This window comes from Poromitra crassiceps (assembly GCF_964638095.1).
Source record: "Poromitra crassiceps genome assembly, chromosome: 8".
In the NCBI taxonomy this organism is placed as follows: Eukaryota; Metazoa; Chordata; class Actinopteri; order Beryciformes; family Melamphaidae; genus Poromitra; species Poromitra crassiceps.
In genome coordinates this window covers 1,580,376-1,595,904 of record NC_139629.1, presented here as the reverse complement: position 1 = coordinate 1,595,904, position 15,529 = coordinate 1,580,376, and the positions used below count along the sequence as shown (strand labels likewise).

At 40.9% G+C, this 15,529-nt stretch overlaps 1 protein-coding gene across 1 annotated transcript; it reads right to left on the bottom strand.

Moving 5' to 3' along the window:
• Window positions 1-12,258: 12,258 nt before the first annotated feature.
• On the bottom strand, window positions 12,259-13,329 carry LOC310781626 (C-X-C chemokine receptor type 1-like; the record flags this gene model as incomplete). Its single annotated transcript, XM_083642228.1, has 1 exon — window positions 12,259-13,329. One exon carries the CDS (start codon window positions 13,327-13,329, stop codon window positions 12,259-12,261), a length of 1,071 nt encoding a protein of 356 aa, XP_083498354.1.
• Window positions 13,330-15,529: the final 2,200 nt, after the last annotated feature.

Genomic DNA, 15,529 nt, shown 5'->3' with positions numbered 1-15,529 from the left:
CTCCTAGCCCATGCAGGTGCCCTCCTCTTCCCTCAAGAGCAGCGCCACTGGCCAATGGAGTCAAGCGCCAAAGTAATTGCCATGCACGCCGATTGCTAAATAAAGTTTGTCTAATCCTACCAACTGGCCTCTCATGATTGAATTAGAATACACAAAATGTTGGCAGCAACTGCAAGTAGTGAAAAATATGGAGGTACAAAAAACATTAATCTTGTTCTAATGAGGGAACCGATTGGTGAAACGAAGATACTTCCCACACTCGAGCCAGAGCATCAATAACTTTGTCCAGTATGATCTCCAGGATTCCTAGGAGGATGGACACAGTAATCTACTTGCTTGTATCATTGTTCTAATCTAGCATACTTGTACCTACAGCACTGTATCTGATCATTTCACAGAGGAAAACGTGTGCAAGGGGCTTGCATTGAGCCATATCCATGTGAACATTTATTCAATAAAGATAGTCAAATTTGAGTTTTGTTTCAAAAATTAAATGCATAGAAGGAAATGCTACCTTGGTGAGTACACTCAGAAATGATCATTGTAAGATATATCTATCTCCCTAGTTGGACCAACCGTTGAAATTGAATTAATCTTATTACATTTATAAAGTGGTCCTAACAGGCTGCATGTAAATGATATATCACAATTCTTATTTCTATCAAATATTGTCCCAATTTATTAGTAATTCTAGTGTATGATGTCGCTGTGTGGTTAGGGACTGTTCGTTATTTAGAAAGGGGGAGGAGGAGGGGGGGGGGGGTCTGAATTAAAAAGCTGTGACCACTGACCAAAATATATTTTTCCTTGAACCTCCACAAGTGATTAGAAAAACATGATTGACACAAAATGTTATATATGACTGAAGCTCATGGAAATTGGAAACCCTCATTAGTGTTTTGCTTCCACTTGTGTTTACCCTGCCTTTTTGACACAAAATGCCCCCCGTGAGAAGGGTATATTGGAACTACTTTCACTGCGTTCCGATCGGCTAGCAGTTCCCTGTGAAGTGGACTGCACAGGGTATTGAGCCATATTACTTAAAATGGCTGAATACCCTGTGCAGTCCACTGTGCAGTAACTACTAGCAGATATTGCTAGTAGTTAAATAACCCTTAGTTAAATAGGCTAATAAATAGTTAAATAATAGCCTAAATAGTTAAATAAATAAATCAAAATTAATAAATAGTTAAATAACCCTAACCCTTAAATATGTTTTCCTTAAAATGTTTATGGGGAGGTACGGTGCAGTGGTAAGCACTATCGCCTCACAGCTCGAAGGTCGTGGGTTCGATTCCCACCTGGGGACGAGGTGAACGCTGAAGGAATGCGTGCCCGTCCGCATGTCCTCGAGTGCCCACCGCCCGGGTGGGGTCGGCAAAAGGGCCTTTCTGTGTGGAGTTTGCATGTTCTCCCCGTGCCTCCCGGGGGTTTCCTTCATAGGAACCCCCTTCACAAAAACATGCAATATCCTGGTTGCTAATGTGGTTCCTCCTCTGGTCGTTAAGGGCGCCTGTTCAGAGGGAGGGGAACTGGTTGGAATAGCGTGAACCTCCCACGTGCTATGTCCTACCGGTGAAGCTTCTTCTGTCAGGTGAAAAGAAGCGGCTGACTGACTGCCCATGTCTCGGAGGAAGCATGGAGCCAGTCTTGGCTCTCCCCAGATCGGCAGAGGATGGAGTAGCAACCAGGATTGAGAAATCAAATGAGCACAAATGGGGATAAAATGGGATAAAAAATCAGGGGGGGGGACAAAAAAAAAGAAGGAAAGAAAAAGAAACTGAAAAACAAAAACAAAAAAACTGATTCACCCCATTTCGTCAAATCAACAGGCCTGAGCTCGGCGCGTCCTTACGTCATGAGTGCACCTGCGGTAACGTTGACAACCACGGTCACACAGCCTTAAAGTCCCTGGAAACCAAAATCCACAAAAACGTTCTAACTATGTTATTTAGGGTCTTATGTTAGTAATTTTGTGCCTCCGAAATTATTATACATTACTTTCAACCCAAAGCCTTAAAATCAACACTTTTCTACAAGATTCTACAAAGTACTTCCTCATTGAAGACAGCAGTGCGCGAGGTGCTAAAACGCAGGAGCTTATGACGTTATAAGCTCTATATAACCTTTGTACACGCGCGCAATCCGCACCCACCCTCCTTTTGTCCGTTCTTTGCCCCCAGTGACAGCGCTCCCTCGCTGTCCGTCTCCCTCCCACTCTGTGTGCCGTCGTGCCAAGCGCTATGCTTCTCTCTCTCTCTCTCTCTCTCTCTCTCGGGACTAGTGAGAGAGAGAGCACAGAGAGAGACACACAGGCTGGTGACGCGAGGTTACTCTCTCTCACACACACACACACACACACACACAAACAGACTGTGCACAAACAGCGCTGTGCAGTCGCAGCAAGTCTCTCTCTCTCCCTCTCCGAGCAACGAACACACACACACACAGCACGAGTGCTGTGTTCGACACACAGCAGTCGATCTCTTTCTCCGTTTCCCTCCCCCCCTCTGTCTCGCGCTCTCTCTCTCTCGGAAAACCTGCTGCAGACGGGACACGCCCACACAGTCCGCGGGAGAAAATACACTCTAAAAAATAATTGATTCTCATGAGTTTTGCCACGACTGTCAAACCTAAATTTATATACTTTGCGACGTTCATCATCGTTCAAATTTGGCTGGTGGCTTATTAACATAGGGTCCTGTGATGTGATGAACTCAAAATGCTAAATAATAAAGAAATATTTCTGGTTTCCAGGAACTTTAAGCTTCTGGCATACTCTTTGCGCCCAGCCAAGCGCATAGGGCGCGCGGCGATTATGATGTCATCGCACGGGGCGTGTCGGGGGGGGCGAGGACTGAGCGCAGCGCGGCGCGTCCATGGTGATTTTTCTATCAGCGCGTCGGGTTTTGCTGCCTGTGCCTGTGAGATCCCCGTGGTAGGCTATCAGCGGATATCTGCTGTGATTGAGTCCTCACCGTCGTACAGTCGCCTTCAAAGCATGATGTTCGATTATAACAAACTAGTTGTGTGGCTAAGCCTTCCCAAATGTTGAGGGTCGTTTTTTAGAATTTAATATATAGAATTGGGAACGCTACATTCAATTTCATTCAGACTGCCTGGCACTGATCGCCGCCATTTCTGGAGCACTCACTATGTTCTGTTTTGGCCTGCGCAGAGTGTGCGCGCCCTCCGTGGAGCCCCGCCTCCAGCGCGTGCGCGAAGAGTATGCCAGAAGCTTTACACTAGCTAGCTAGGCTACTGTACTCACATTTTGAAAGTAGAACTCAGGCAGCTCACCGGCCGCGGCTTCCAGGCTTATAAACTCGCGACAAAAACCTCATCTGTCCTGATGGTCGAGTTCCATCCAGCTGCTCTCAGAGTCCGACGCGTGTATATTATTATTTGCCGAGATGTGTGTGAATTGATTCAGGTGGGCGTTAGCAGCTAAAGGCTAGCTGAGTCCATGCTGACTGCTGCTACTTCATAGTTCATAACATTATAAACAAATAAAACGACTTGAATTCACTTAAACCGTGTACCGCTACTCACACTTTGTTGAAAATTAGGAGAGAAGTGTGCGAAGTGTCATAGTTATAACAGCCTCGCTGAGGTACACATCACTGGGTGCGTTTGTTTGTGTCCGCGGCGCATGCCGTTGTGAATTCCCCATGTTTAAAACAGTTTTGTTTTAAACTAGAGGCTATATGAAGCTCCACCTCACGTTAGTCGGCTGTGCAATGGAGTGGGGCGAGGAGGAACGAATTCCACCCAAACCTAGTCCACAAAAACAAAACAAAAATCGATAAAAATTCCACGTGATCGAATTCATTCCTCAACTATCAATTATCGATTATTGATGAACATCCCTACACTGTAGCTTGTAGATTGAATTACTATTGGTTTACTGGGATATTACACAAATTTTATAAATATTGTAGCCTGTACCAATTGATTTGATTACAGAATAGTAATTGAGAGAAATGGTGTGACCTTGTCATAGGTCAGATTTTTGTAGATGGGGACTTCCAGGATAATCCCAGGATCCAGGGGAATACAACGAGACTACAGATCTCCCAGTCGACTGGGATGGCGAGCCACCACTGAGCATAGAGCAATCCACACATTCACTGCAGTAGCATCAAGGACTACCCTGCTGTACGACTGGAGCGGTCGTTACACACACAGTCCAGCGGATGAACTTCATCGGGACGCGTACAGACACCCATCGACTTTTGGCCCCAAACAATTTTTTATTTTATTTTTTGGACTGAAGGGACAACATATTTTATTTGTGGGCGCACTTTATTATTTTTGGGGAATTATAAATTGTCAACTGTGAAAAGCTGAAGTACTGAATTCATGTTTACAAACAAAAGGCTTTAAATTCATCTAACTCTTACTAAGATAATCTTGCTAAAAGCCAAAACTCTGTGTTGTCTAATTTCATTGCTGTCATACATTTTTAAGGGCTCTGGTCATTCTGAAAATCTGGTACTTGTCCATGCTCATTTATATTAATATTCTATTATTATTATTATTATTCAGAATTACAGTACATATGCTACAGTCATCAAAGAGCATTCATTTGCCGATTATCAACTCACTTTGTATCATTATAATGCTCGTTGATATAAGCAGATGGGCAATGTTTACCTTTGCTACATGTTTTCCAGACGGAGAGCTCCCAGTTCATCCTCTGGCAAAACGTTCTGCTGTGACGCTTTTCACATCACAACGCGTCATAACGGAATTGCGGAAGCTCTGCTCCGAGGGCTGTTGATTCGGCTTCCAGGGCGCTGTTATTGTTAAAGAGCATTAATAGATGGTTATTTACGGTTAAGTAATGCTTATTCAGCACTCTTGTGCTTTTATGAAATGTTCCTTAAGTGATACATGTTTTCAGCTTTACAAGTGTCACAAAGAACATTAATAAATGGTTTATTACAGTTAAGTAATGCTTATTCAGCACTCTTACGCTTGTTATTCAAGGGATGTTTTCAACTTTACAATAAGGGTCACACAGAGCATTAATAAATGGTTAATTACGGATAAGTAATGTTTTTCAGCACTTTAATAAGTTTATGAACTGTTAGTTAAGGCATATATGTTTTCAACTTTACAATAAGGGTCACAAAGAGTATTAATAAATGGTTAATTACAGATAAGTAATGTGTATTCAGCACTTTAATGCGTTAATGAAGTGTTAGTTAAGGCATACATGTTTTCAACTTTACAATAAGGGTCACAAAGAGCATTAATAAATGGTTAATTACAGATAAGTAATGTTTTTCAGCACTTTAATAAGTTTATGAACTGTTAGTTAAGGCATATATGTTTTCAACTTTACAATAAGGGTCACAAAGAGCATTAATAAATGGTTAATTACAGATAAGTAATGTTTTTTCAGCACTTTAATGTGTTAATGAAGTGTTAGTTAAGGCATACATGTTTTCAACTTTACAATAAGGGTCACAAAGAGCATTAATAAATGGTTAATTACAGATAAGTAATGTGTATTCAGCACTTTAATGCATTAATGAAGTGTTAGTTAAGGCATACATGTTTTCAACTTTACAATAAGGGTCACAAAGAGCATTAATAAATGGTTAATTACAGATAAGTAATGTTTTTTCAGCACTTTAATGTGTTAATGAAGTGTTAGTTGAGGCATACATGTTTTCAACTTTACAATAAGGGTCACAAAGAGCATTAATACATGGTTTATTACAGGTAAGTAATGCTTATTAGGCACACTCAAGCTTTTATTAAGTGTTAGTTAAGGGATATATGTTTGCAACTTTACAATAAGGGTCACAAACAGCATTAATATATGGTTAATTACAGTTAAGTAATGTTTATAGAACATGCATATAAATTAGGGCCACATGAAGAAACGGAACCAGCAAACCTCAAATTAACGTTAATTAAGGGTTAATGGATGCTTATTAAGCACTACTAGTCATGTTAATTACGGTGTGTTAATTAATGCTTATTAAGCATTAACCAACCCTTACTTAATGCACATTAGTTAATGTTAATTAAGGGTTAATTAAGGCTTACTAAGCTTTACTAACCCTGTTAATTCATGTTAATTCATGCTTATTAAGCATTAACTAATTAATTAGTTAATTAATGTACCCTTATTGTAAAGTGTTACCGTTTTTTCCTACTGCCTCACTCCAAGCAACAACCAAAATAATAATAATATAAAAGAATGGGGGGTCAAGTTCTGATTTATTTAGCACACAAATGACATCACTGGTCCACAACATCTCCTTTTTCGCATCTAGACCGCATAAAACCAGGTCCAGTTCAAAGACCATTACATTTAGACATTTCAAATCTGAGCTAGATTACCAAGGGGACCCTAGCCTCTCACCAAGAAACACTTTGAGATTTGTGAAAACTTTATTCTATCTGTGAAAATCTGAAAAATTTAAGATTTCATTGTTTTTCGCCCATCTAGACCGCATACAACCAGGTCTAGTTCAAAGACCATTACACTTCAAATCTGTTCTAGATTACCAAGGGGACCCTACACTCTCACCAAGAAATACTTTCAGATATGTGAAACATGTATCATGGTATGAGCACACATGAACATTAAACTAGGTTGTGTAGAGGAAAAATCCACATGCAATGCCCTGCCGATTCATCAATAATGAGATATCCGTTTCAAGTGTTCTAGGAGGTTTTTATTCCACAATAACATCTCTGCAGAGAGGTCTCTTCCTGACCACGTTGTCAATGCAAGAGCCCCGCATTATTGTTTACTTCACATCATATACTGAAAACTATCGCCCGCCCTCTTCTGGATCCGTTCATTCAACCTCCCTCCAACTCAGTACTTCTCCATTCATCCATGTAGCTAATCTGATGTTCACTAGAATCCATAACAAATCCAGTCTATAGTCACAACAAGACACAGGTTCCCACAGGAACCTCAATTCCCATAGACACTTCCCAAAACAAGACATATGTTGTCACAGAACAGCAATCCTCTTGCATTGATGAAAAACACATTTCACAAAACACATCATAGAATTGTCATACTTAATAATTAATCAATCAATACACACTTGATCAATAATTTGCCATTACAATTCCACACTTTTGATAAGAATAAATCATTCTTATCAATATTAAAAATAAATTATTGATAAGAAACTATAAGTTAAAACACAGTCAAAGAAAACTAACATAACTATTATCCTTAACTTGTTAGAAAAAAATGTATCATCTCACACATCTATATAGATTAAAATTTCCCTATGTGTTCACAATCACAATTAATAAGTCCTTCATTTCGGTTACTTACTTAATACTTAATACATACTTATGTTACAATGTATCATTTGCTCAAATCAAACTCTTAGTTATGCTAATATCAAATCAAGCATGATTATTTACCCAAGATTTCATAGCATAAACGAAGTGTGTCAGAGGTCAATGGCCTTTTTTATTGTTCCACACTTTTTGGCATATTTTTTCTTCTTAAAAACACAGTTTACACATTTCTGGTAATTGGCTCCTGTTCACTGGTGTTGGATCCTGGTAGTCGAAGTCACTAAATCGTTTTGGCCCGCCTCCCACTTCGTCCTCCACTATCCACTCATATCAGCAAGCCGCTATTCACATTTCATACAAAAACATTCTCACAGGCTACAAATGTTTTTTCTTTTCTTTTTTTTTCGGGTTTCTTACTACAATTGTTGACGATTTCCAAACCTCTGGCAGACATAGGCTACACACCAAGTGCACTTTGGCATGCAGCCCACTCAGAGGCTGGGAAATTGAACCCACGACCCAATTTTGATGCAAATGGTCACTCTAGTCTATTTTACAAGTCCAAGTCATGTCTCAAGTCTTTGTCCTCCTCTCCGCTCTCCAGTCACACTGGAGTCCCCTTTCTCCTGTCTAACTGGTGTACAATAACATTGCCTTCAACGATCACACACCTTTCACCATCAAACATCACTCATTCACACTGTGTTCACACTCCCCTGTCTCCTATGACTCCAAAACGCTTTTTAATACACATGATCACAGTTTTTACACAAACCACGCAAAGTACGACTCTCTGCATCCGATTCGTCATGGGGAAACCGTCTGTGGTCCAGCTCACGCATGTGTGTGTGTGTGTGGAAAGCCTAAGCTAATTGCGCTGGTGGAGAATGTGGGAGGCTGGATCTCAGCATCTGGCATTGGAGATCGTCCCATGGTGATTGTCCAATCTGCTTATCTCAGTCTGCTTGTCCATCTGATTGTCTCAGTCACACAGGCACACAAAACACATACACCACAACAACAAAAACTTAAAAACAAAACAAAAAACAGACACAAAAACAAAAGCTGCTTACCCCCTTTGACAGATGCGTTATATAACGCATGTGTCAATTAATTTAGCAGTTTTTCTATATACTTATTTTTTAGAGAGAGACACCCTTTAACTTGTCTCTGCCTCTCTCAGTCCTCTTGGGAAATGTGTGTGCGCTATGCACTGTGGTTATCTGGAGGGTGCTGCAGGTTTCAAGGCTTCAGGCTGAGAAGCGGGGGGGAAGAGAAATCTCAGTGTGTTCACAAACATTTACCTTTTCGCTTGGCAATAAGAGTTTTTTTTTTCCCAGGCTAAATAATCCCTTTTCCTAAAAAAAAACATAACTTCTATCCAACAGTATTGTAATACTGCAAAAAAGTACTTTTGCTCTGTGTGCATTGCATGTACATAATGTATACAGTGTGTGATTCTCTTACTAAAACAATGGTTTGTCAAACAACTGTAACATGCAAATGTTCATGTGTGTCATTACTTATCTGCTCATAATTGGTGTCTTTGGAGAAAATTCTGCTGTGAACTCCTCCACCCTCAACTGGCTTGCGTCTCCGGCCGTGTCAGTCTCTCGCCTGTGATTGACCAGCGCCTCACACCCTCTCCGCTCCGTCTTGATTCGCTTCGTTGAGTCCTCTCCGCTGTTACTGTCCAGGTGGCGTCAACCTCCGGGCCAAGCCTATGAATCGAAAACTCCACGGCAGTCATATATTCTTTTACAGCAAGCAAACCACTCATATTGCATTTCTGTAGCCCGTTTACACCGGTGTGGTGAAACACTTACACGGGAGGGAGAGATTTTACTCTCTCCCATTGCTGGCCGCTAGCTGCGGTGTTCAGGGCTGGTGGCTGCTGGTACGGATGCTGCTGCCGGTTCTCTGGCTGAAGCCTGCCCGGAGTGCTGATGATCTCCGCTGGAGCCTGGACCGCTGGCGGTCTTCAGTGTAGTTGAGCCTGGCGCTGACTCTCAGTCTGCTACATGGTGGTGGTGAGGCACGGGTCAATTTCCAGGTTGAGACCTTTTAAGACACATTAAGAGACACTAGCGAAAGATTAAACTCCTCACATGATAAATAAAAATGTATGTATGTATGGTATGTATGTATTGCTTCTGGCAGACATACTTTCTTTTCCCCTTCATACTAAATGTGTTGCTGTTGTTTTCTGTGGTTTTTCAAAACCACCTAGGCCATAACTTTTATACAGTCTATATTTCCCTCTAAATGTGGCGTGTAGGTCTGCTTGAGACAAATGTGCTTTCCTGGTGTGTATTTCGCCCTCTGCAAATACAAACCCATAGCTCCTCGTGAGCTTTCTCTAAACAACTGTGGTTTTGTTTGTGTGTGCGAAATCAAAACCAATACCTTATGATATTACCAATAAAAACAAAATAACAACCAATCCCTCTTTTGTAGACAGGTATAGAAAACACACTGTGGATCCACATAACAAAATAAACAACCCTGTTTGTCCCCTGCCGGCCGGCTTATCTACACACATATGAACGTTTAAGCCCCAAAATAAAAAGTTGAATTTGAACATTTAGCCCCTGTTTAACGCTTGCATCCCAAAACAAAAAGTTCAATTTGAACGTTTAGCCCCACAACAAAAAGTTTAACTTGAACATTTAGCCCCAAAACAAAAAGTTTAGTTTGTGAACTTTGTGATTTTTCTTCCTCTCATTTTTCTCATTCAGAAATTTCTCATTCATATCTCAGTCATTTCCCATTCATTTCCCATTCATTTTTCTAATTTTTTTTTTCTTCCTCAATGAGCCTCACTGCTCAGTTTCACCCACACTCTCCCCTTTTTTTTTTTTTTTTTTTTTTTTTTTCAAAGGAAAAAGACCTTTTGAAAACAACTTTTCTTTTTTCTTTTTTTACATATAATTTATACCTCCTTTCGCAACGCTCAGGTCTGGGTATGTGCTGCTTTACCCCTTTATACTGCAGTTTTAGACGCTAAGTATACCTTTCAACTTACGTCGACGCCAAGTGTACCTTTCAACCTGCGTCTGCGTCTTTACTGTTTGCCCGTCGACAAACAGGCCGATTTATTCTTCTCTAAATCTTGCCCAAATATGAGTCGGCTCTAGTAAGTTACCTTACGCGTGCGCCTCCTACTAACGCACGCCTCACCCTCTTCTGGATCCGTTATCCAAGGCGATGAGTATATCCGATAACGGCAATAGTGAGTTTTATCTAATATTATCTCACGCGAGCATCACCATGACCCCGCACCACTCTCTTCTAGACAAATCCTATTTTGACTAAGGCAGTGGTTACATCCGTTTTACACGCACACACATCCCCCAGACCTGTAGCTTTTAGCAGTAAGTTACAATTGTCTATTTTTAGAACCAATTGTATAACATTATTCTAAATTTCACAGCTACTCAATTTGACATAAAACCGATCAATCAACATTGCATTCAGTGTGTATTTGCCTCACCAGGTTCCGCAGATCACAGCGCTGGGCTACATTCCTCCGCATGTCGACTCCTGCTCTCTTAGCATTAATCGAGCTTTCAGGTCCAACTTTGACAGGAGGTTATCACCAGTCGACATGCCAGAGGTCCGCATCCCAGTCGTGAGATCCCGGACCGAGCCCCCAAGTTGTGATAGGAAAAATCCACATGCAATGCCCTGCCGATTTATCAATAATGAAATATCCGTTTTAAATGTTCATAGGAGGTCTTTTTATTTCCACAATCATGTCTCCGTGCACGGAGGTCTCCTCTTGTCTACATTTGACAATGCAAGAGCCCCGCATTATTGTTTACTTCACATCATATACTGAAAACTATCGCCCGCCCTCTTCTGGATCCGTTCATTCAACCTCCCTCCAACTCAGTACTTCTCCATTCATCCATGTAGCTAATCTGATGTTCACTAGAATCCATAACAAATCCAGTCTATAGTCACAACAAGACACAGGTTCCCACAGGAACCTCAATTCCCATAGACACTTCCCAAAACAAGACATATGTTCTCACAGAACAGCAATCCTCTTGCATTGATGAAAAACACATTTCACAAAACACATCATAGAATTGTCATACTTAATAATTAATCAATCAATACACACTTGATCAATAATTTGCCATTACAGTTGGAATGGCGGCCATCTTGGATTTGAGGCCAAATATGACTTCACTCCACATATGACAATAAACCTTGTGGTATCCACTCACTATATGAGAAATGTCATGCTTTTTTGAAGCAGTGCACAAGTGCTATAAGCACATTTGTGCATTAGACCTGGGGTAATGGCAGCCATCTTGGATTTGAGGCCAAATCCGCCTTTCCTCCACATCTGACAATAAACCTTATGGTATTCACTCACTATGTGAGAAATGTCATGCTTCTCTGAAAATGTGCAACATTTTTATAAGCACATTTGTACATTAGACTCGGGGAAACGGCGTCCATCTTGGATTTGAGGTCAAATCCGCCTTCCCTCCCTCCGCATCTGACAATAAACCTTATGGTATTCACTCACTATGTGAGAAAAGTCATGCTTTTTTGAAGAAGTGCACAATTGTTATAAGCACATTTGTACATTAGACTCGGGGAAACGGCGTTCATCTTGGAATTTTGGTCAAATCTGACTTCCCTCCCAATCTTAAAATAAACCTTATGGTATTCCCTAACTATGTGTGGAATTTCATGTTTCTTTCAAAAAGTGCACAATTCCTCTATTTTTGGGAGCTAATCCGCTCTACTAAATGCAGTATTACACTGCATACTAATGAATGAACTACAAACATGGTAATAAGTCATGCTTACAGTAGCTTATCTCAAAAACACTGGGTCAAGTGATTTTTAGAAGGATTAAAATGACTTTCTTTTCATGATAAATTGGACATGCAAATGAAAATGACTTCCACCTGACCTGACACACAACAGATGCCCATCAGTGGTAATTTACAGGGTCACAGATGTATTTCTAGACCTAGAGCTTCCACTGCTGTTGGCAGAACCCTTCCTGTAAGCCACCTGAGTCCTCTTGCTGATGAGGCTGTGTTTGTGGAGAGCCACGAGCAGCTCGTTACGGAACTTCTTCCCGATGAAGGCGTACAGCACAGGGTTCACCGCACAGTGCAAGAAGGCCATCACCTGGGTCACATAGAGGGCCGATTCCACTCTCTTCTGGATGTCACAGTCCATCTCAAGCGACCCGTCCCTCGCCAGTGTGTCGATCAGTACGGTAATGTTGCGAGGCAGCCAGCACAGAACAAATGCCAGAACCACTGCCAGGATGACATGCATGGCTTTCTGCTTATGGTGGTTACGCGAGTGATACAGCGTCACCATGGTGCAGCCGTAGCAGAAAACCATCACCAGCAGTGGCAGGAAAAAGCCCATTGTGTGGCGTAGGACACGCACACCCACTCGCCAGTGGTCGCTGCTTTCCCCGGTCAGGTTATCATAGCAAATGCTGTGACCCTCATGCTCCAAGGCGTCCCTCTGAATTGCCAGGGGCAAGGAGAGCACACCGGCCGTCAGCCACACCATGCCACACACCAGCCCCACTAAGTGACTCCGGGAAGACAGGAACTGCGCAGCTTTCACAATGGCAAAGTATCGGTCCACACTGATGCAGGCCAGCAGGAAGACGCCGCTGTAGACCGACGCCTCCTGAAGGCCTGACAGGAGCTTGCACAGGAATCTGCCGAAGATCCACCCAGAATGCATGTAGACGGCCCAGAAAGGGAGGGTGAAGGTGAAGAGAAGGTCCGCCAGGGCCAGGTGCATCAGGTAGATGTCTGTGCTGGCTCTACCTTTCTTCATAGAACAAACCACATAGACAACCACACTGTTGCCTAGCATGCTGAATGCAAACACAGTGATGAAGGTGATCATCAGGCCCAAGCCACTCACTCCATCCAGTGTTTGACTGCAGGCGGAGATCGATTTCCCTTCATTCGGGGGAAGCGTACTACCATTCAACAGGGGAGTGAGGTTATCCAGGGTAATGTCATAGTCGTAATCCATCTACAACAGAAAATAATTGAAAATCATCACGTAGTAGTACTAGAAGTAGCAGCAGTATTGACAGTTCTGATTGTTAGTCACAAAATGGTACTATAGAGAATAGCATTTTGATCAGTGAAATTAGTAAAATAATCTTTTAAAGCTGCACCAGGCAATTTTTATTTAAAAATAAAGTATTGTTAGACTATGTGGGGCTACGACAAATGAAAGCAGATTTGCCCTATTTGCCCAATTGTTAATATTAGTAGTATTTTGGTATTAAGTAAGGTCACTGTTGGGAAATGTTCCCAGCGCACAGTGAGGAATTAAAACCTACAATACAAAACAGCAGAATGAATGCTTGGTCCAGACTCAGACAGCTGGACTTGCTAACAATGACTCAACCTGATGCAAACATACTTTTTTCACCTCCTCCATCTCCAGCAGTCACACAGAAAGAAATCTAGGTCAAATGAGTGCACTGCAGATTACTGACACCTGATTGACCAATGTGTGACATTTCCCCAGTACTTTAGTTTGATATTTTCCCAATGTACAGTAGGTATAATATAGTAGCCTGTGTACAGTGTGTATGGTAGCCTATGTACAGTGAGTATAATATAGTAGCCTATGTACAGTAGGTATAATATAGTAGCCTGTGTACAGTGAGTATAATATAGTAGCCTGTGTACAGTGTGTATGGTAGCCTATGTACAGTGAGTATAATATAGTAGCCTATGTACAGTGAGTATAATAATATAGTAGCCTATGTACAGTGAGTATAATATAGAAGCCTATGTACAGTGAGTATAATAATATAGTAGCCTATGTACAGTGAGTATAATATAGTAGCCTATGTACAGTGAGTATAATATAGTAGCCTATGTACAGTGAGTATAATATAGTAGCCTATGTACAGTGAGTATAATATAGTAGCCTATGTACAGTGAGTATAATATAGAAGCCTATGTACAGTGAGTATAATAATATAGTAGCCTATGTACAGTGAGTATAATATAGGGCCAAAGACACTGTTTATAACAACATGCATATATCTACTGTAGATGGATCTAATATTGAGAGAGTCCCAGAATATAAATATCTTGGTATCTGGCTGGATGAACAACTTAATTTTAAATTTCATGTGGACACTCTTGCCAGTAAATTGAGGCAAAAAATTGGGTTCCTGTATAGGAACAGATCCAGCTTCCCGATGATTAGTCGGAAAAGAGTAATCGAAGCAATTTTTCTGTCTGTATTGGATTACGGGGATGTGATTTACAGACACGCCTCTACTTCTATTCTTAAGCCCCTAGACTCTGTATATCACTCAGCCATTAGATTTATCACCGGTGATACATACGATACTCATCACTGTGTTTTATATAATAGAGTTGGCTGGTGTTCGTAGCACAAAGGTGAAAATTGCACTGGCATTTGTTTTTATATAAAGCCTTAATTGGAGACTGTCCAGATTATCTCACTTCGTTACTGAAATGGAAATCTGGCTATTATAGCACACGTACCACAAACTGGCTCACTCTTGTGATTCCAAGAGTTCATACGGAACTCGGAAAAACTGCTTTTAACTACTGTGCACCTCATACATGGAACACCATTCAACAAACACTAAAACTCAATACCCTGGTATCTTTCGGTCAGTTTAAATCTCTGATCACCAACCATTCCACCACCATAACCTGCACTTGTTTTGATTAACTGTACACACTTTATATTTTTTTACCATTTATTATGTTTGCATTTTGTACATTTACTGTATTTATTATGTATGTATTTCTTTACTCGACATCATTGCAAATGAGGCTTGTCCTCAATGAATTTTCAAGTTTAAATAAAGATTGAATGAATGAATGAATATAGTAGCCTATGTACAGTGAGTATAATATGCCTATGTACAGTGGGTATAATATAGTAGCCTATGTACAGTGAGTATAGTAGCCTATGTACAGTGAGTATAATATAGTAGCCTATGTACAGTAGGTATAATATAGTAGCCTATGTACAGTTGCAGGTGTCAAAAGAATTCCTTTGCTCTGAATAAAAAGTTGCTGTCAAGTGAGAATAATTACAATATTTACCTCTTCCTCCTCTTCTTGGTTGGTTAGAACAAAAAATCTCAAAACACTAACTATGAAAAGTTTGAGTCTCATCCTTACTTTCTTGATGTGAAGGCCTTTATCAAGAATTAACCTTTTTATTG